Raw genomic sequence first — 21,144 nt, forward strand, 5'->3', positions numbered from 1 at the left:
TAACCTTTAACATGAACATTAATCAAACGTAATAATTTTTTGATGATATCAAACTTGCGCGGGCCGCACTAACATTAAACTTTCATATCAAGGCGGGGGCCTCAAACTAGTGTCCTGCGGGCCACATTTGGCCCGCGGGCCGCGTGTTTGAAACCCCTGTCGTAATCTGAGAATGCAAATTACATTATTCACTGTAGCATGCTGACACATCCCGGCATTAATCACCGTCACTGCATCAGCCTGGCGCTGATGGAAAAGTAATCCACACTAGGGTTGGCTGATATGAACCTTAGCTTATATCACAATATTTTTGGGACATATCACAACACAACGATATAAAATTCTATACAATTTTAATTCTGCACAGTCTTGTGTAAAAAAACGACAAATATCAGCGGAACCGACTTCAGCAGGTTCCACTGTATTTCAACAGTGACAGCAGTTTAGTAAATAAGTTTTGACTAAAGAAGTGATGAAATGTCACCATCTGTCAATAAAGCTTGAATATTATTATTATTAATGTCTTTATTGTGTTTTGCTGCTGGCCCATCGTGTTTCATCATGAAGTAGCTTCGAGAGAAAATGAGGACTAATTGTAGTGGTGGTGCTTCATCTCAACTCTTGAAAAACGTCGCCTGGATTTCGATTGTTCATCTAAAGCGAGGCCACGGCACTCCATCTTTAACAAAACAACTCCCTGTGCTTGCCTCACTCATTGCTGACACTCAGCACATGTGGAAAAATCGACTGTAAACAACACTCCAGGCTTTGTTTTCTACTTGTGAAGTGCTAAAAACGGTTGTCTAGTGGTTCGTGTATTAAAAACAAGCTCGACTGTCAGTCAGGCAACACACAATGCAAGGACACTGCATCATTAATGAGTCAACTACGAACCTTTGTTAGTATAGTTGAACTTTGAATGTTTGGTCAGATTTTTCAAAAAAAATAATCTGTTGCAGGCTCAAACTGTCACCACCATGAAACCTTTAGTAACTTTATTGTTGTTACAATATTGGCCGCACATTTTGCTGAATGCAAACTGTTTCAGATCATTAAAAAAAAAGAAATATTAGTCAATGTAAACACAACTGCACACAAAATTCATTTTTTAAATGAAATATATATTCATATATATATAATATATATATATCGCGCTGTGTGAGAAAGTGACTTATCCAAGATGTCACAAAAGATCCCACAGCATCAATCAATCTGCCCTCGGAGGGGTCCTACCAGTTCCGTCTTATGGTGTTGTATTACTTCTGTTTTGTTGTATTGTGTTTTCTGCCATCTTTATGTTTTTAATTCTACATACCTGTCACTCATCTGCTTTGGATTATTTATTTGAGCCTTTGGCGTTGGTTATTTGTTGGAGAATTGAATGTGCTTGTCAGCCAGTTTCTGTAGCCAGATCCCTTTTTTTCTGCTACATTTATTCAAATATAGTCAATATTTTCCTTGTCTTGTCTCTGCATCCTGAGGTCATTTAAAAAAGTGTTGTATGATACATTTCAGTATTAATATAATAATATACAGCTTGCCTCTAGAGAGATGTATAAGGTTAACGGCTTTCCCTTGTTATGTGACCTTTCTCAAAATCGATACTAAACATTTTTAGATGATATGAGATTGCCTGAAAAATAGCGATGCTATGTGAGAATGTTCCAGAAAAGCACAAGATTTTCTGGAACAAACAGAAAACAGACGATTGTGTTGGCGAAGGAACACATTGCACACAGCTCTGGGGACTGCCGCTTCTTCGACAACAGACAATGACAGAAGCCAAAGAAACTCTAGGAGACACGGTGGGTCCGTCTCCATGGTGATTCCTCAAGTGTTAGTGGTTTGAAACACCTCACAGTGTTTGGTTCACACAACGATTAATATGAGTTATAGAGCCATAAAATTGGTAATGTTGAACAATTAGCCCCGTTGCCTCAGACTGGGTAAATGAGGTACAGCACTTATTTTGATGAAGTAGATGTCCTCTCTGTGTATCGTGTTTTGTATTGTTAAAGTTAATTGTTATCCATCTCATGCTGTTTACATCACTAGCTTCTTTTATTGGACCAAGTTCTTAAATACATCGTAATGGGAGATGTAAGTAAAACACTAACACCAAAGAATTCTTCTTTTTTATATGAACTAGGGCTGTCAAATGATTACAAATATTGAATCTGATTAATGACAGTTTTTAAATAATTAATCATGATTAATCACAATTAGAACTTACATCTGAAAAATCCCCTTTCTTGCTGTATTTAATGAAAAGAAAGATAAATGACAGGACAGGATTATGTATGCAGTATTTGTATGTATTAAATGAACTCAATATGTCAATCAAGCTAAAAGATACCACACACATCTCAAAAATCTATTTGCCTAACACTCGTCTCTTTAATACAGGTAGTAGATGTTTGAATCGCATTTCAAACCATGTTATTATGAGCAATGAGCGGTTGCGTTCAAAAGCATCACACAATTTAAAGTAAATTGACTTGTTTTCAGTGTATTTTCCAGCATACTTGAAGGTTATGAAGCCGTTTTTGTGATGTTCGGAGTGTCCCTGAATACATCTCCGATTCTTGTAATGACATGAGTAAGTGTTGTTCCCAGGATGAACGGATTACAGATGTGTGTGAGTTGGAAATACATAAAGTATATGTTGTTGGAATTGTACTGCTGTTGATGTGTTCAGGTCAGAATGAAGTTAGAAAAGAACATCCGACTCTGTGTGACTGTGTGGGGACGCTCCACTGTGAGAACTCCGTCTGCCATCATAACAGAGAGTTGTGCTTGCTCTGGTACGCATGTATTAATTACACTTAAAAATGTCACCTAATTAATGAAATAAATTAGTTACCGCCGTTAACGCGTTATTTTTGACAGCCCTAATATGAACCATTCCATTTGCTCTCTCCATAGCTCTCCTGGGAAGTCCAATAAGCTGTATCAGCATGAAAAAAACCCATCTTTCTAATCTCCTGAGGATTTCCATAACTGTTATTCCAAAAGTAATTTGGACTTTGTAGAATTAATGGAAGTAAAAGAAGGCCTGACAAAACATGATGAGCCTGCCGCAGAGGCTGGATGCCGAGTGCTCCTACTGACCATTCGCTGCCACAAAAGGCATATTGTATTTATTCAAAAAGATGCAGGGGACATTGGTGCTTCATTATGGGCCTACTGGGAATATTCAGAAACCACAGCGGTATCCAAACAGGCACATCAAAAACACTACATAGCAGACATAGACCAGCAATAAGTTTAATGGTGCTGAAAACAAAAGGCTCACAGTAATATGGGTTTTTTTATGATCTTGTTGATGAATCATTCGGATGCATCTGCTATGAGATGCATTTTAGTATTTAGTAGGGCTGGGCAGTGTATCAATATTATGAAAATATTGATATTTCTTTTAAGCACAACGTCAAAAACAGGTATATCGATCATATCGATAAAGACCAGATTTGCGCTGTTCAACAAGATGGAAGCGCTAACGGCGCTACAGACTGCAGACTGATACCAAAGTAGACTGATTAAGATTGAAGATTATGGGCTCTATTTTGATATACCACGCCAACGGGGTGTAGCCAGCACACAATTTCTGTGAATGGCGCAGTCCGGCGCAGCGCAGCGCACCCAATCTTCCGTCCCTTCCACCGGCGCAAGTGGCAAAGAGGGAGGAGAGAAGGCGTGAGAGGATTTAACACAGTGTAGTCTTAACCAATTGAATGAACACCTCTAATTGCCTCTCAATGGGCAGGGCACACTGGATTAGCAGTTCGCCAACCAACCACAGTGGAATGGGGAGCATGCAAACATCAGGCAGAAGTGGTTGGAATCCCTTATTATCTTCAGACTGTCCAGTCTCGACTTCCGGACACATCCAACACATATGGCTGTATGTTAAAAGTGGACATCTTAAAAAGATAAATTGCCGTTTATTATCAACTCCGATGCCATTTATCAACTCCTATAAAGTTGGGTTCGGCAGCTATCTGGAAGTCCTCAGAGAATGACCAACCATGGCCGTGGCCCGTGGGTGGAATGAATTAAAACAGATAATTTTCGTGGAAAGCACGAAATCCAAGAAATACAGCTGGAATAGGTGGAGATTCTGGAAGATCTAGAAAGCTTTCTGTGCTGGTTATTGTGTGTAGCTGCTCCATAGGAGTCCACAACTCAATACAAAATTTGCATGCCTCTGTGACATCACAGAGTGGCCGTTTTACCATGCCTTTTAAAACGGAACGTTTTGAGCCATCCCAAACTTATTTCAGGGCTCAATTCCAAATGCGCAAACCTCATTATCTGAAACTTTAGCATCGTTTAACATGAGAATACAACATTCTAACTACATTTATTGGTCAGAAAAGTGGAAAAAGTTTAATAGGTCCCCTTTTGAATCTGTCACTTTAAACAATCACCTATATGTGACTCGTGGGACACTTTAATACATATTTTGGGTTCAGTATCTCTTTCCTATGGATGAATTACAATAGTGACCATCTTCCAAGGTTATACTTATTGGATCTTTATGAAAAATAAAATGATCCACTGCTGTTCCAGGACATTGTGTTTAAAAGCCCATTACATCCTTCAATTTTTTTCTGCAGCCAAACAGAAGAACATAAGTGCCATGCGATGCAGCAGCAAACTGTTATATTTCATTGTTGGCATCCGATATTGTGACGGATGTACTGTACCGCCGTGGCACATTATCGTTCTGTTGCTCGTTAGAGAACCGATCTGCCAGTCCATGCGTGAGAATGTTAAAATGAATCATGAATTGCTAATATAAAAGTATTGTTCAAATACACACAAAGTCAACTTTACGTTCTACTTTACGTTGAATCTCTGACAAGTCAGGGCTTTTGGCATTCCGTAACAGTGGGCATTGAGCAGAAGAGAGCAAATGGCTTAGAGCGGAGCATAAATCACATTTTCCTGACGTGCACAGTTGTAAACAGCTTGGTGGGTTCTGCAATGAAGAAGCAATTGGAATTTATTTGTGGTCCATTCTGGGCCAGAACTTTTATCTCCCTGAGATTCTTTGTACCTCTTGGGGAAAAAGATGTTCCTGAATTTCAGACATTTTAAACTCTATGAAAAGATCTAATAAAGCCTGTGGGGTGAAGTCCACAATGAGGTTTTAGTATTTGTCCAAAATGAATATTTCAGAGGGTTTTGAACTATGCGCCAGATGCTGACAAATGAAATGGATTGTATCTGCCAGTAAAATAAATGTCCAATCTTAGCCACAGCTGTTGTTTGTCAAAATGGAATGGTTCCTCTTTTCCTACTAAAAAAGTAATCAGACTTTAACAACTGCATTGATACTTCATTTTATTTAATTGTACACAGTATGATTTAATAATACAGTTCCTCCAGAACATAGCCTTTTTATGAAAAGTAAATTTCAAAGAAATCATTTCTGACTTGACTTAGTCACATGTTTTTATTTGAGTGAGTATGCCACAGGTTTTAACTTGTGGATTATTTTTATTTTATTACTTTTATTATTACGGGTGTCACAAGGTGATACACGAGAATGGGTCTACGAGAACGAGGCAAGATCAAGTTGGAATGTTACTTTTAAAGGGGACCTATTATGCTTATTCCACTTTTCTGACGTATAAATGTAGTTAGAATGTTGTATTCTCGTGTTAAACGATGCTAAAGTTTCAGATAATGAGGTTTGCGTATTTGGTAGTGAGCCATGGAATAAGCTTGGTTTGAAAAGGCGTGGTAAAACGGCCCCTTTGTGATGTCACAGAGGGACGGACTTCCTTATAGTTCATAGTTAGGAAGCAGTTTGGGCGTGTGACCAATTGCAGTGTAGTGGGCATGCCCGGAGACGGACCGTGAGTGGATTAAATTAAAACGTTTTGGCAGGAAGTACAAATCAGAGGAAATACAGCTTGAATAGGTGCAGATTCTGGAAAATCTAAAAGATTTTCTGTGCGGGTTATTGTTTTTTGGTACGTCTAACTGGCGAGGAGCGATCACATTGCAGTCAGTGTGACCCATTTTCCATTGTTGATCAAGAAAAATCAAATGCCATACTAATTATTAAAAATTGAACTGATACACGTAACAACTCTACTTTGACCTCAGCTATTAAGACTACTTGTCTTGTGTAAGATAGCAAAAATGTAGACGGTTAATGGTTTCAAATCACCCAAGGCCAGTTAGGTGCTAACAAGGAACACAAAGTCCTCATATGACTTTTTCATCTCACGTCCACTCACAATATTTTTGAGCATTTTATTTTCTCCTCTTTCCTCAGGCTGTACTGCCAAAATAATATATTTCAGTAAAAATGTAACAGCCTTATTAGGCAGCAGCATAGCTCTATTAGGTTTTTGTTCAAACCAGTGCTTCCATAAAAGCCTCCTAAACGGCCCGAGTGTCAATTAATGTGTTTAGTATCACTAGATGGTCTCGTAACAACCTATAAATGGGCACCCTTTCCTCGATTACAACAAACTCTTTCCCTTCTAATCTGGCAATCTGGCTGCTCAAAAATCAACACAAACAGCCAGGCAGCAGCAAGTTATTCTCTCCTTTGCTACTTTGGTACCAAGATCTTGGAGGATATATTGCAAATGCATTGGGGCCGGTGTTCGCCTTTGACTCCTTGTAAATGTATGAGGACTTGTCTGTATCCTCCATCACAGCACGTTCAAAGAGTTATCAGTATGTTTTCTATACCTTGTTCCTGGTCAAACCCTTTGCTGCCTGTGTCGTGCGATAAGGGCCACCCTACTAAAAATAACCCAGAACACAAACCCTGTTGTGTCGTTGAAGGTTCTTCTTTGTGCCCTGACACCAACACCTTTAGGATAGGAAACTTAAAATCCTCTGTCTTCCTCGCAGTCTACCTCTTACACTTGGGCCCCTTCATCTACTTAAACGCCTTCCAAAAACACATCCCCATATATTACTATAAATTGCCTTCTACTTACGTGGTGATTATTAAGTTTGGGTTTTATCCTCACTTCAGTTGGTTCAGACCAGGGGTGGTGAACCAATTTTTCTGCAGAATTTTTAAAGTAAAACATTACAGAAATCACAGTGTTAAAAAACAATACCTTTTAATTCATCCATCCATTTTCTATACAGAAATGCGGGTTGCAGATATTTTCCGGGTCAGACACAAAAACTTGATTAATATTGGATAATGCCTACCTGGGTCATTTAGAGTTCAAGCATTAACCTTCCCTCCTTTAATCAAATAGTCAGCCAGCTAATTCTGCAGCGCAAACACTTCTGATGAAGAAGATGCCAAAAAGAAAAATGAGCAGTACCATGCAAAACAATGCCAGAAATACCAGAAATTGCATTCAATACAATAAGAATGTATTTATTATTGTTTAGCGCCATTTTGAAAAAAATCTTATTATATTCAGGTACATTTTCTACTGTACATTTGAGATCCTCGACCATGTGGTGCCTCAAGATTGATCGTAGACCAACCAATCAAATTTATCCGATGCTATCAGATGCTTTATCTGTAATACCACAGAGTCACATACTGTATGTACGACGACTCAAAGACTTATTGACATACTACAAGTGTTTTTTTTATCATCCCAAGTCATGACATAGACCAGTATCCTTGAACATGAGACAATACCATTCCTTGAATTATTCCTTGAATCAATCTCAGACACATTTGAAATGTTTGAGATCCTTGACCATATTGTGGTATTACAAGATTGACTAGTGTTTGTAAACGGGTATCATAGACCGAGGCAGAACCCTGGTTAGAACAACCCTGAGTTGGCGCAAGACCTCAACCACAAAAGGACTCAAACCCCTAAATTTGTGATCCGAAGTCAGACACCTTATCCATGAGGCCACACAGTCTTATATTTAATTTCTTTGAACATTTTTGCTATGCAACGTTTTATTGACATACTGATGACACGTTTTTTTTTTGGACTATCCCAAGTCATGACATGGACCAATGTCCCAAATAGAGCTATACATACAAAACAGAGAGGTCGAAAATGTAAGACAGTATAACGCCTGTTTCCTTGAATTAATTAAAACATGTGAGATCGTCAACGTTATGATGGGGCACGATTGGTACGGTGGTCCAAAGACAGATCACAGTTATAACAACACTAAGTTGGCCCAAAATCTCAACCGCAAAGGGACTCAAACATGAATATTCTGATCCCAAGCCAGATGCCTGATCCACTAATCCATACAGTCATATATTACCAATGTTTCTCAACATTAAGGCTACTCAACAATTGGACTGAGGAGACAACTCGTAAGCCTCAAAACTCAACTACAAACCCTTAATCTTCTGATCCATAGTCGGACGTCTTGTTCATTTGGCTGTGCGGTCCGACGTGCAAAGCAAACACTCCAAGCCTGAGGTGATACTGTAAATGTACACGCCTTATTCATTACATCTTGCCAACAGATACTTAAACTGTAAATGTTTAAACGGGGGATTGGTTTGTATGATGTTTTTTTCCCGCTATGGTGATAACAACATGATGGATTGGTAAGTAAGATAAGAAAGCATGCACACATCCACGCGGCATTATTATGTCACATCGTATTCCAGTGCGTGCGATTCTTCACAAAGTGAAATCATTTCAAATGAGATTAGGTGTGGAATGAAAGAAGACTGGAGCTACATTAAGTTACACTGCTATTCTTAGAAAGCCTCGTACTGACGAATTGGCTCCAAGAGCATCCTGGCCCAATAAAGGCAGGAATATTTCCAATTTCCTACAAGCGGCACTGGTTTTGACCCCGGGGCTTCAACGAGGCGACAAAATAGCCCAATTATTCTTTTAACAGCAGACCACCACAGAAACTAGGCTGTTGTTACTGCTCGGTACATGCTTTGCTAGAACAATGTCTATTAATGAATAAAGCATATTACTTCTTCATATGGGGAGCATGCACAAACGTCAAGGTGTTCAGTGGATACCCTTGGCCACTAGTCCTTGCAGAGAGGCACCGTCAAACCGGATCATTCTGCCAAAAGCGTGCCATGTGGGTCTTTGTTGGTATTCCAGAATGATGTCAACTTGTCACATTATGCCACGTTTGAGTCTCCGGGTGCCAAAGTAGTCTAGTCTACATATAAGATCATTGCTTAATCCAGGTCTCACAGCTATAAAGCAGGGCTCTAAAGACGAGGGCCTTTGTCCTTGAATGTAAATAACTGAAAAGCAAAATACCCTAGTGACTTCATTACTCTTCTTGCTCAGCCCCATACGTTACCTTCATGAGCTCAGCCACAGAAGTATGGATGTCACCGCCAAGGGAAGTTAACTTGTCTATTTTTACGCTCGCACAACCCACAGATGCAAATGCAGATGCAATGCTCGGGAAAGCATTCAGAAAGTCTGGATTTTGGTCTTAAACCACAAATTCAGTTTAAGGGTATATTCACACTGGGACAATTGTTCTGTGCCTGAGCCTCTCGGGAAAAATACTGACAGTGGCAACCTTGTACCAAATAAATGAAAATTTTCCACATATTAAGACAAAATGTAGTAATTCAAAAGAATAGGTCATTTAATTATTGCGGTTGCCTCTCTCACAAGTAATTAAAGTCAGCGGCAACCTTGGTCAAAATAATCAGAATGTCTCCAAATAAGTAGTGAAATTTTTCATCAGAAATTGCAGTAAACTGTAGAATAGAAGAGATGAGAATGGCTGGAATGAATGCAGAGTGTGAGTGAGTGCAAGCCAATGGGGGCCAAGAGGGGGAGGGGGGGATCATGCCCAAGTCCAGAACCGTACGACTGATGTAGTGTAAGTACGCCCTTCTGTATCTGATTCCTGAAACAGTTTTTCCTGTGCAACAAGCACATCCATAAACTCCACACTCCTGAATCCCAATTCCACCGATTAAATCAAGGGGTAGGAGGCGTTTCCTTGGATACAACACCCCCCCAACAAGACAGCAGAGCGGAGTCCAAAAGAAGCATATACTGTATTTTCTGGAATATAAGTCGCTCCGGAGTATAAGTCGCACAAGGCCAAAAATGCAGAATTAGGTAGAAAAAAACATACATAAGTCGCACTGGAGTATAAGTCGCATTTTTTGCAGGTAATTTATTTTAACTACTTGACCAAAACAGACATTACGTCATCTTGGAAGGCAAGTTCTAACAATAAAAGAATAGAGAACAGGCTGAATAGGTGTAAGATATGCTAACACAATGGTTATTCAGCTACACAAAAAATAAACATGAATAGAAAAGGTGTCCAGTGTTTATGTAGCATAAACAGTTTTTCATTTATATGTCGCTCTGGAGTATAAGTCGCAGGAACAGCCAACCTATGAAAAAAAAGTGTGACTTATAGTCCGGAAAATAGGGTAAATGCAAGTAATGAAGCATAATTATTGATTTTCACAGTAACCTCATGTTTTTTAGAGATTCAACCCTGTGCTAAATTTCACTACGATACCGAGTGGACAGTCAGTGCAAACTAATACAGGACTGACACATATCAAGTCCAGTGTCTTGTGTGGAACGCCACAGTTTCTTTGGATGGATCATTCTAGTTTTGGAAGTTTCTCAGAATATTACAAAGAAAGTTAATAAATGCCTGCACAAAAACATCAATGGAGAAATAGTAATGCAGTTCAATATGTAGTTCTCTAAAAGACTCACAACTTTTCGATTTGAGATTTGCTTATTGCATTTTTCACAGCACAATAGTTTGGCCATAAAACTTGATTACAACTTATAATATTTTAAGGGACGTAAAGCAATAAAAAGCTTATTAGGTGCTGAAAGATTACATTTCCTGACCACTAGCACACCATTGAGCGCCTCTCTGGAGTAGTAAGGTTGTTTGTTTCCATACATGCTTAGTAATACACAATATATATATAAGTGAACTGAACAAAAGAGAAGCTACAATTAAGTACAATAAGCAGTGCGCTCTCTTTCTCAGCTTCCTTCTTTTTACTTTTGACTAAGGACGTCCAATAAACGTCTGACCTCTCCCTTTTTCTGACTGTGGCCCCTGGGCCCGGTCCACTTAGTCTAATAGAGACGTCGAAAGGGAGTACACAGAGGGAGGCCATCTTAAAAGTCTCTCTGAAGAAAGCAGATTATATATAGCCACTGATTAAGGCAGCGATGGGAACATGACCTACATGCATGGCAATATTTTCTCTCACTTCCCGCTACAGAACAAACCTCCGTCCAGGACCGGGACTCCACAACTGGGAGACTCACTCTAATTATGCCAACCAAGTCACATTTCAATGCACAGCTCATTAATATTCCTCTCATTATTGAGCTTATTAATGTTTTGGGAGACTTGGAAGAATGTCGATGTACCTGTCATGTCGGGATAGTCTGTATCATATATCAAATTATCAGAAAATCAATCGTTGCCGTTCACACTGGGTGAGCACAATAAAATTAGCAGTTTTTCCTTCCTCGTCAGTCTTTTAGAACCTCTTCCATTGATGCAACTGTCCTGCCAGTGGCACCAGCAGGCAAGCACAGGGAGTGGATCTCGCTTTGTTCAGTCCAAAGCTTTTTATCAGCCAGCTGAGGTTGATTTAACACCATGGACAGACCTAACCAGCCCCACTTTACCCGTATCTCCCATAGCACCCACAGCCCATTACCCACGACTGCTTCCCTGTGCTGACGAGAGGCGGGGTAGGGAACTCATAAAGGCAAACAAGATGAAATTCACTATGAGTGAATCAGCAGAAAGTGTATGTGTTATCATTTTACTCTGCTGGATTCAATGGACTTGGTATCGATCCAGTGACTGAACTGGAAACGATGTTGAGTATCTCTCTTTTGACGAACCTTTGGGGGGCACTGAAGAGCCCTTCTAGTCCGTTACAAACAACGTTAAAGAGTGTACTGTTGGAGCTCACTTGAACTTTTTTGTATACTTCAACAGCAGGTACAACCATCATTGTACATACAAAGACGTGACGTCTCTCTTTAACTGTACCCTTCGCAACCTTTACATTACAATCGTATCATAACAGACTTTCTTCGTACTTTGCAAGGACTTCTATGCAAATTCATTATTGTTTCTCACTTTCGTACTGACATTTGCAACTTTCTTTGGCCAAAGTGTGTGTTATTTTGTAGCTATAAGAAGAAAAGGCACACAAAATACTGAGAAATATACAGTGCACTTGAACCGCCTTGAAATAAAGGTGATAGATATGGGGTTGCTCATCGTTGAGGGTGCAGTTTCTGTCATAGAACCGGAGATGGTAACCGCTATTGCGAGCCACATTACTACAACCTCACTTTGCCCCAGTCGTAGGACGCCAACAAACTGACCCTGCCCCCCCCAATCAGAGGAGGGAAAAGTTATGTGGCCCTCACTGGAAAAAGTTTGGGGACCCCATAATCTAGTTTGCTAAAGGAACTGTTTGACCGTATGATAACCAAGACAGTGTGCAAGAACTGAGACATATTTTTGGCAATCCATCCATTTTCTATTATTTTAGGCAAGAGGCGGGGTACACCCTGGACTGGTCGTCAGCCAATCACAGGGCACATATAGACAAACAACCATTCACACTCACATTCATACCTATGGACAGGTAAGGGTTTTGAAATGTGGGAGAAAACCGGACCGATTTTGGACCCTAGAATGCATCACAATATTTTGGGGATCTCTCTTATGACAATATACGGTAATTAAATTCAGCAAAGTCTTGTATAAAAAGCTACAAACCTTAAGCTATATAATTAAATAGACTTTTCTCACATTGCAAAGCACATTTATTTATTTATTCGAAACAAAACTGTGCATTTACGTTCTACCAAACTACATTTGTGCAATGTATTCAGAATTCAAGGCTACAACTTGCAATACAGTAATACAGCTGTATACATATACATATACAGCTACATTTTGTCCTTTTCAAAGTAATATATGACGCTGCATCAGTGAGTTCATGCCATCTTTTACCTTTCTTGTCATAAGGAAGGCCATGAGCAAAAGGGTTTTGTATTTTTGAATAGATAAGTGTAAATGTGCTCACTGACTCTGTCTCACGCTTCACGACACACTCTTTCTACTCAAGTCTGTGTTTGTGCTTGAAATGGTAGAACAAATTTGTCGTTTTTCCACCTTTTACCTCACCGTTCCTTTGCAAACTTTGCATATTTTGGTCTCTTGCTCCACTTCTGCTCTATCAAAACCAAACCACTTTCTTATTACAGAGGTAGCCCAGAGTCTTTGAGATCAAGTCAACTTGCAAGTCGTTGGTGAGCCACAATGCTCGTAATTTTGACTCGGGTCTGAATCGGTCATGTGACTCGAGTCCACACCTTTGCCATCATCATTTCAAAAGCACAGATTCAAATAAATACATATATATCTTGTATATATCTTGTCAAACTGTCTTTTTTTTTACTCTACTTTTTGTATACTTTTTTAACTTGACTATTGCACTGAAAGGAGAAGCTCTCCAATCTTGTTGTACATCTTGTATAATGATAATAAAGGCCATTCCAAAAAAATAATAATTTATAAAATAAATAATAAATAATAAATATAATGTATAAAAAATATAATAATTTAAAAAAATAAATAAACAATACACAACCTACTTTTTCTACAAATTTGGAAACTGGAAGATATATTCATATGTGACTGTTTCTTCTCAAATCACATTTACATCTGATACAAATGCCAGGCAGTATCTTTTTTCACGTTAGCATCTTTAAATCAAATGCTTATCTGCAGCAGAGTTAATCTGCTCCGGAAAGATTAGCCGCTGTTTTATTGTAATTTGTTATCATGTCAACTGTTCCAATCGAAGTGCTTATCAGTAGATATGATGAAAATATGCAAAAATAAACATTCACTGACATTTTATCGATGGTGAACGAAACAATAATATATGTATTTGATGAAGTTTTTGCACATGTGAAAGGAATATGCTTTATATATGCAAGCTACAAAAAGTGAAAATTGCAAATTATTAATGTCAGGTTTCATGTGTGACTGTAAAAAAAAAATAATATCGACGTGCATTATGAAGCAGTACACAGTGTTTCTGAACCGTGATACAGCCTTGGGGAAGGATTTAGCTTGGATTTATCAGCTTCTGCTGCATCTGCTTCTCCGCAGCCCTCCAACTTTATCAAAATGCAACACTATTTTGCTGAAGTATAACTTTAAATCTATGATCACATGACTTGGAGAGTATGTCTCTTTGAATGTTTGCGCATCCGCCTAAAAGTATAAGTGCATGGATCAGGGAGGCCGGGGGAAGGGGGTTGTTAATTCCAAGCATGGAATGAACCATGATGAATATTTTTTATTTACACCTACTGCTGTTTTTGTTTGAACAGCTTGGCTCGGTGCTTGCGCTCTTCTTTTAAACCAAACTTTGCAGACACAAAAATATTGCAAGTGGAATACTGAGATGATATTATTATTATCATTTTATGAGGGGGCAGTGCAGGGAATACATTTAAAATGATGAATGCTAATTCCAAACAAAATTAAGTCAAATGTGCCTTTTTGTGTTCTCGGATGAAGCAAATGTGTTTTTTTTTTGTTTTTTTTAGCCTGAGCTTTGAACATGCATCCAATACCAACAGTATTTTTGTTGAGCATGTCCTTGGCTAACAATGAGGATGATTTTTCTCTCAGATACACTCCATTGTGTGTCGGATATAATGCTGTCTCTCTCAAACACATTGTGCAGGGATCATAATTAGCATAATGCATTCACCTTGGCATTTCTGTCTATTCTGTACATATGATACAAAAGACTCTCGCAGGACATTTTAAAATGCACATATACCATGGAAGAAGCAAGGTCAGGCAGCCTTTTAGGACCTTCAACAAGGGACTCCGGTTCGTAACTATTCCGGTCTGGTGATCATTACTGTCTTTTTTTTTTATGTTTAATTTGGTCTCCAGAAAAGATAACCATGGACAGACACTGTGAGAGTTCCAGGTTTGTAAAAAAAGTTACAAGGTTATATCATGCATCTCATTATGGCCCAAATGAGGCGCAACGTGACAGATTGCTCCGTCTGGTGGGCTAGATTACACAGAAATAATGACTTGGACCTCCACCTAGTTTTGCTCTCTGGCTTCGGAACAATACACTGAAAGATACAAAAGGAGGCAGTAACTCTGCGGTGCATGGCTGAACTCTGGTAGGCTGCTACTTTTGCAGAGGTGAATATTAACCAGGATGTGCGGTGGAATACAATGGAACCTCTAACTGTAGTAGAATTTGTAGTTCAACAAGGAGTTTCAGGAAAATATGCCTAAAAAGTCAGAAAATGGCCTAATTACATAATCATTTACAATGTCAATTACATGTCACATGTGCATGTAACGTAATGCAATGGACTTTGTTAGAGAGAGGATAATATTGTGGTGACAAACAAAACAAATATATTAAAACTGGGCTGCACGGTGCTCAAGTGGTTAGCACGCAGGCCTCACTGCTAGAAGACCTGATTTCAATTCCACCCTCGGCCATCTCTGTGTGGAGTTTGCATGTTCTCCCCGTGCATGCGTGGGTTTTCTCCGGGTACTCCGGTTTCCTCCCACATTCCAAAAACATGCTAGGTTAATTGGCGACTCCAAATTGTCCATAGGTATGAATGTGAGTGTGAATGGTTGTTTGTCTATATGTGCCCTGTGATTGGCTGTACCCCGCTGGGATAGGCTCCAGCACCCTCCTGCGACCATTGTGAGGATAAGCGGTGGAAAATGAATTAATGAATATATCAAAACTACAAATGAACTTTCTTCTGTGGCATCTTTTTGTCATTTTTTTAATGTCAAAAACAAGACAGAACTGCCTGTGAGTGCTTTTAGATGGGGAGGAGGCCCACAGCTGCAGCCACTGCTTTTTGTGAAGAGTGATGTGTCATGTCAGAGTCACCAAGAGTCTCCAATAACAAGTTGCCAAATGTGTTGCTTTAAAAAAAAAGCCTCCAGAGGACTTAGACTACAAAGTGGCCAGGTTATTCTCTGGCAGACCAGGGGCCTCATCTATAAAAATGTGAGTGGAAATCTGAATAAAAGTCTGTATTCAACAAAAACCCACAATGTGCTTATGGACAAACATATTCAGACCTATACAAAGTGGGGTACACACACATTCATGCAGTTCCTGCTGTCCAAATGTGCGTACCCAACACCCTCCGTGTCACAATGAAACCATGCCGTGGGGTCTGCTGGAGCCTATCCCAGCTAACTTTGTGTGAGAGGCGGGGTACACCCTGGACTGGTCGCCAGCCAATCACAGGGCACATATAGACAAACAACCATTCACACTCACATTCATACCTATGGACAATTTGGAGTCGCCAATTAACCTAGCATGTTTTTGGAATGTGGGAGGAGAACACACAGAGATGCACAAGTGGAATTCGAACCCTGATCTTCCCGATCTCCTGACTGTGTGTCCAACATCCTAACAACTCAGCCTTTCACAGACAGTCCCGATTATATTGTGTTTATGACGAAAGGCAAACAGGTAGCACCAACTCTATTTGTGGCGAGACGACACAATTAAACCACTGATATTTGATGCACACAAAAAACTACATGTCAATATTATTTCTATACTACAGCCTAACTTCAGCAACACTTTCTCGTTCAACCCGCAGGTCATGGCCGCTAAGCTCGCTCAGCGCGTGAGCTTGTGAAATATTAAGTGTGTGGAATCACAATAAATGCGACAGAGGAAGCCTCTTGGGAGTCTTTGCCTCCAGGCTCTAAACACAGCGCTTTGACTTTATGATGGCTTTAAATCAATTCCTCACAAAGCAATAGGTTGTTTTTCCTTTTCGAAACTGAACGCCACCGTGGTCATAAATAGTCAACTAAATGCTTGTGGCTTAAGTCAGAAATGACCAAACAATAATAAAAAAAAAAACACTCTTAATTCAATAATCAGCAACAGTATTAAAAAGCAAATGTGAATCATTTCACAACTTTGGAAAAAATGACATTATAATGTATAATAACATCAAACTGATATTGATATTGGGGCAATATCCAATACCTCCAATCTCTGATATCGGTACTCCGATACAAGCAGTTGATTCCAGACTCCACACCAGCTCGTCTATCTGGCAGCCACTTTTAGTAAGCCCTACTGGGAACGCCCCATTTAGTGTCATTCCATTTATTTATAGAGCACCAAATCACAACAGCAGTTATCTCACTTTACTTTATGCTAATGAGCGGTGTTTGTCTCCAACACTGTAACTCTTGCTTAGCAACACTAGCATAGCTAATGTGAGCTACAGTGCTAACACCACAGTCAGCAGCATCATGCTAGCCCAATGTTAGCCCATTCGCTGAACAAAAAACAAAATGAACAAACTGACGAATAGCACTAATTTTAAAGATGTGTAGCGAAGCCTTTTTCCTTAAAGCTGTCCTTGGTGAAGGGTCGGGAGTAAACATGGGGTTGGCTCATCTAGTTTAGTACAGGTCAAAGTTGGTCTCATGTCCCTGAGGAAAGTCGCCCCCCCCTCATTATGTCATGAAAAGCCGCTACTTCAAAAGCGAGCATTTGTGTTCCTCTTTTCTCAAAAGTAGAACAAACAAGTAATGGAGGTGATAGGTTTGATTCTCCTAAACAGGCTGTGGGACACATTACTGTTATAATAACATCCTTAAAAAGTACATTTTGTATAATTGGGAACATTGAATGAAAAGCAACTGACCCCACATCAGCAGGTAGTCTTATTTTACAAGAAAGTGTGAATGGTGGATGTATGTTATGGGAAGGTTGCAGCAATAATGAGTGAGTACGTGTGTGATTGTCTGTGACTTACCCCAGCGTTGTCATGGTAACAATAGTGTACCAGAAGGAAGCTGGGATGCTGGTGAACTTGCTGGAGCTGGATCCCTTTTCGGCGTAGAACATAACGGTAGCAAAGATGATGATGGCCATGGTGAGCGAGAAGAGGAGGAAGCCCAGCTCTGAAGCGCAGCTCTTGAGGGTATAACCCAGGATACGCAGACCCTGTGAGTGTCGCGAGAACTTAAAGATGCGGAACACGCGGAACACTCGCAGCGTGACAAAGGCGCCGCTCACGTCTTCGTTGTTGGTCATCACAAGGCCGATGTAGTACGGCAAGATGGCCACTACGTCGATGATGCTCATCACAGAGCGCATGAAGCGGTAGCGGCTAGGTGCGGCAAACAGGCGCAGTAGGTACTCCACCGTGAAGATCATGACACAAGCGGTGTCCATGCAGAAGAAAGCCACTGTGTAGCGCTCGCCGCACGGCATGTCTTTCTGGGTGGCGGTGGAGCCGCACGGCACTGTCTCCACCACATTGGTGATAACCGAGATGGCGATGAAGAACCCGGTGACATAGTAGAAGACCAGGGCCATGGTGGAGGTGTGAGGGTTTTCAAAGGCCCTCCACATGGTCTCCCTGAAGTTCATGTTGGGAAGCTTGAGGTCTTTGTTTTCCTCCTGATCATCCTGCAGCCTCTCCAGGTTCTCCCGCTTCCTGTCCTTGTACTCTTCATAGCAGCAGTCCCCAATAATCTCGGGGATGATGCCGAAGAAGGTCAGCTCCTCGTCGTAGGCCGAGATACACTCATGGCGAGGGTAGTGAAGCTTCCCTGTCCTGTAGAAGTTTAGTATGCTCCTGAAGGCATCGGGGTCCCGATCGAAGAAGTACTCCTTGGTTTCCTCATTGTAGAAGAAGTCCTTCTCAGAGCTTCCGAGCAGGGTGTCGGGGTAACGGTCCAGAGTGGTCCTCCAGGTTTGAAAGCGACGGCCGCTGACGTTAAGGATAATGAGCTCGTCTTGTCTGCGACGGTTATCTCTAGGCGCCACGGGCATGGGGCAGCTGGCCACGGGCATCCAGCCAATAGCGGCTGCCCGGGCGAACGGGAGCCACGCTGCGACTCCTGTGGCCATGATGAAGCAGTCTGCAGAAGAAGTGCTGCTCACCTTCAGGCTCTACGCCGCTCAAAATCAGCTGACATCTACAGGATTTGCGGGAAGGAGGGATACAACTATAGATTAACAACAACTACGCCCTGCAGCTTTTAGTTCAAATCAACAGAAAAAACACCAAAATATTCTCACTTTTTATTCGTGCTTTCAATCAGTTTTGATTGGCATTGCCAGACAGGTATTAGTCTATCAATATGTTTATTATTGTCCCTGTAATTTGCATCATACTGTTTTTTTTATTGTCTTAAAGACAAAAATATGAATAATACAGTGGAGTTTTACAACAAAGTCACCAAACACTAAAATAAATTGATTCCTGTGACCTGAATTTTAAATGTTAAAATCAACAGAAAAAACACCAAAATAGTCTCACTTTTTATTTGTGCTTTCAATCAGTTTTGATTGGCATTGCCAGACAGGTATTAGTCTATCAATATTTTTATTATTGTGGCTGTAATTTGCATCATACTGTTTTTTTTTATTGTCTTAGAGACAAAAATATTAATAATACAGTGGAGTTTTACAACAAAGTCACCAAACACTAAAATAAATTGATACCTGTGACCTGAATTTTAAATGTATTTATGCAAATGCGGTGTCTTGACGCTGTGAATACAATACAAATGAACGTATTAATATTTAAATATGCTAAAAACTGCTTTTATGAGTCATTTTAGTTAAGACGTTTAAAACCTGTTGAATGAATCTGATGTAAATGACACTATCATTGATATAAACGTTATCAAGTTTGTGGTTTGAGACGAGAGACAAGTTATTTTTAATAAAACTTAGTCCGAAAAGTGCATATTTTCAAGGTACAAATTAATAACCTGACATAGCTGAGAAGCAGTCATGTTTCAACTGCGTTCTAAAACACGTTTCTTAACATAAATAAAGAGGATAAAAACTCACCTGGAAAAACTGAAAGGTATTCAAAACCTAGCTGGGACTGAAGACCATAGACGGGGAGGAGAAGCGGTCCATCCAGCAGGAAAGAGGCGGCTCGCAGCACCTCCACTCGGTGCGTCTTCAGCCTCCTGCACGGAGGAACGGAGCGCATCAGGCGGCTGATGGAGAGAGAGAGCTCAGCCTAGAGCGGAGACCACAAGCTGTCCGGGGAGGAGGAGGAAGGGGGGGCACGGTTTGTGGACGTCTCCTGACGCCTTCTACATCCTGACTTATATTACTTTGCCGTCTATGTATGCAAAGTGAGGAGAAAGGAAGAAAGCTCTCCGCCTAAAAGTCAAGTGGTTTACTGAAGGTATCATGAAGCCTCCTCCTCCTTTTCATCACTCTACGTTGCAACACAATTATCCTGTCACTTTGCATACATTCTACAAGTTATTTATTGCCGTTCTCTTGCGCAATGCAGCAGTAACACGGCAGAAATGTCTGCTTTAAATATATTACAATACATTTTAATATGTTTATACTCATCGTGATTAATATTTACAGTTCGCTTCCGCTTTAAAGTGTTTTTGGCGCTATTTTGACATAACGTGACGTCATAATGCATTACTTTATCTTGCCCATGGAAAAAATAAATGTATGCTTGTTTGATGTATAGTTCTGTATCACATTATTGAAATTATTATTATTTTTTAATCATTCAAAGGCTGCACAGCGGTCGAGTGGTTAGCGCGCAGACCTCACAGCTAGGAGACCAGGGTTCAATTCCACCCTCGGCCATCTCTGTGTGGAGTTTGCATGTTCTCCCCGTGCATGCGTGGGTTTTTTCCGGGTACTCCGGTTTCCTCCCACATTCCAAATTGGACATTGGACTGGTCGCCAGCCAATCACAGGGCACATATAGACAAACAACCATTCACACTCACATTCATACCTATGGACAATTTGAGTCGCCAATTAACCTAGCATGTTTTTGGAATGTGGGAGGAAACCGGAGTACATGGAGAGAACCCACGCACACACAAAAAGAACATGCACTGAGCTTGCATGGTGATACTTACGTATAATCGGAGGTACTTCAACGGTGGATACACTTCCTGACTTTCACTTTTAATGCACACTCCCACTCACCAAATTTAGCGACCATGTTGCTAAACTGTCAATATACATCTCTTGAGGTGTGTTATGAAGCCGAACCGGTGATTGATGGTGCTTTTTAAAGGGGAACTACACTTTTTTTAAATTTTGCCCCTCATCCACAAATCCTTAAGTGAAACATG

The 21,144-nt window shown here is 40.3% G+C and overlaps 1 protein-coding gene across 2 annotated transcripts in view; it reads right to left on the bottom strand.

Moving 5' to 3' along the window:
• Positions 1–20,230, bottom strand: part of LOC131106280 (potassium voltage-gated channel subfamily D member 3-like) — a 60,629-nt gene extending 40,399 nt beyond the window's left edge. The window contains exons 1-2 of one of the 2 annotated variants that reach the window (XM_058055195.1): positions 19,868–20,230; positions 17,814–18,984 (exon numbers count right to left, since the gene is read on the bottom strand). In XM_058055195.1, the coding sequence (XP_057911178.1) occupies positions 17,814–18,916 (1,103 nt within the window). In that variant the 5' untranslated portion in view covers positions 18,917–18,984; positions 19,868–20,230. The remainder of the gene's footprint in view (positions 1–17,813; positions 18,985–19,867) is intronic. The other variant, XM_058055194.1, reaches the window with a different exon arrangement.
• Between the last annotated feature and the right edge of the window lie 914 nt (positions 20,231–21,144).

This window comes from Doryrhamphus excisus, chromosome 18 (genome assembly GCF_030265055.1).
Source record: "Doryrhamphus excisus isolate RoL2022-K1 chromosome 18, RoL_Dexc_1.0, whole genome shotgun sequence".
Classification (NCBI taxonomy): domain Eukaryota; kingdom Metazoa; phylum Chordata; class Actinopteri; order Syngnathiformes; family Syngnathidae; genus Doryrhamphus; species Doryrhamphus excisus.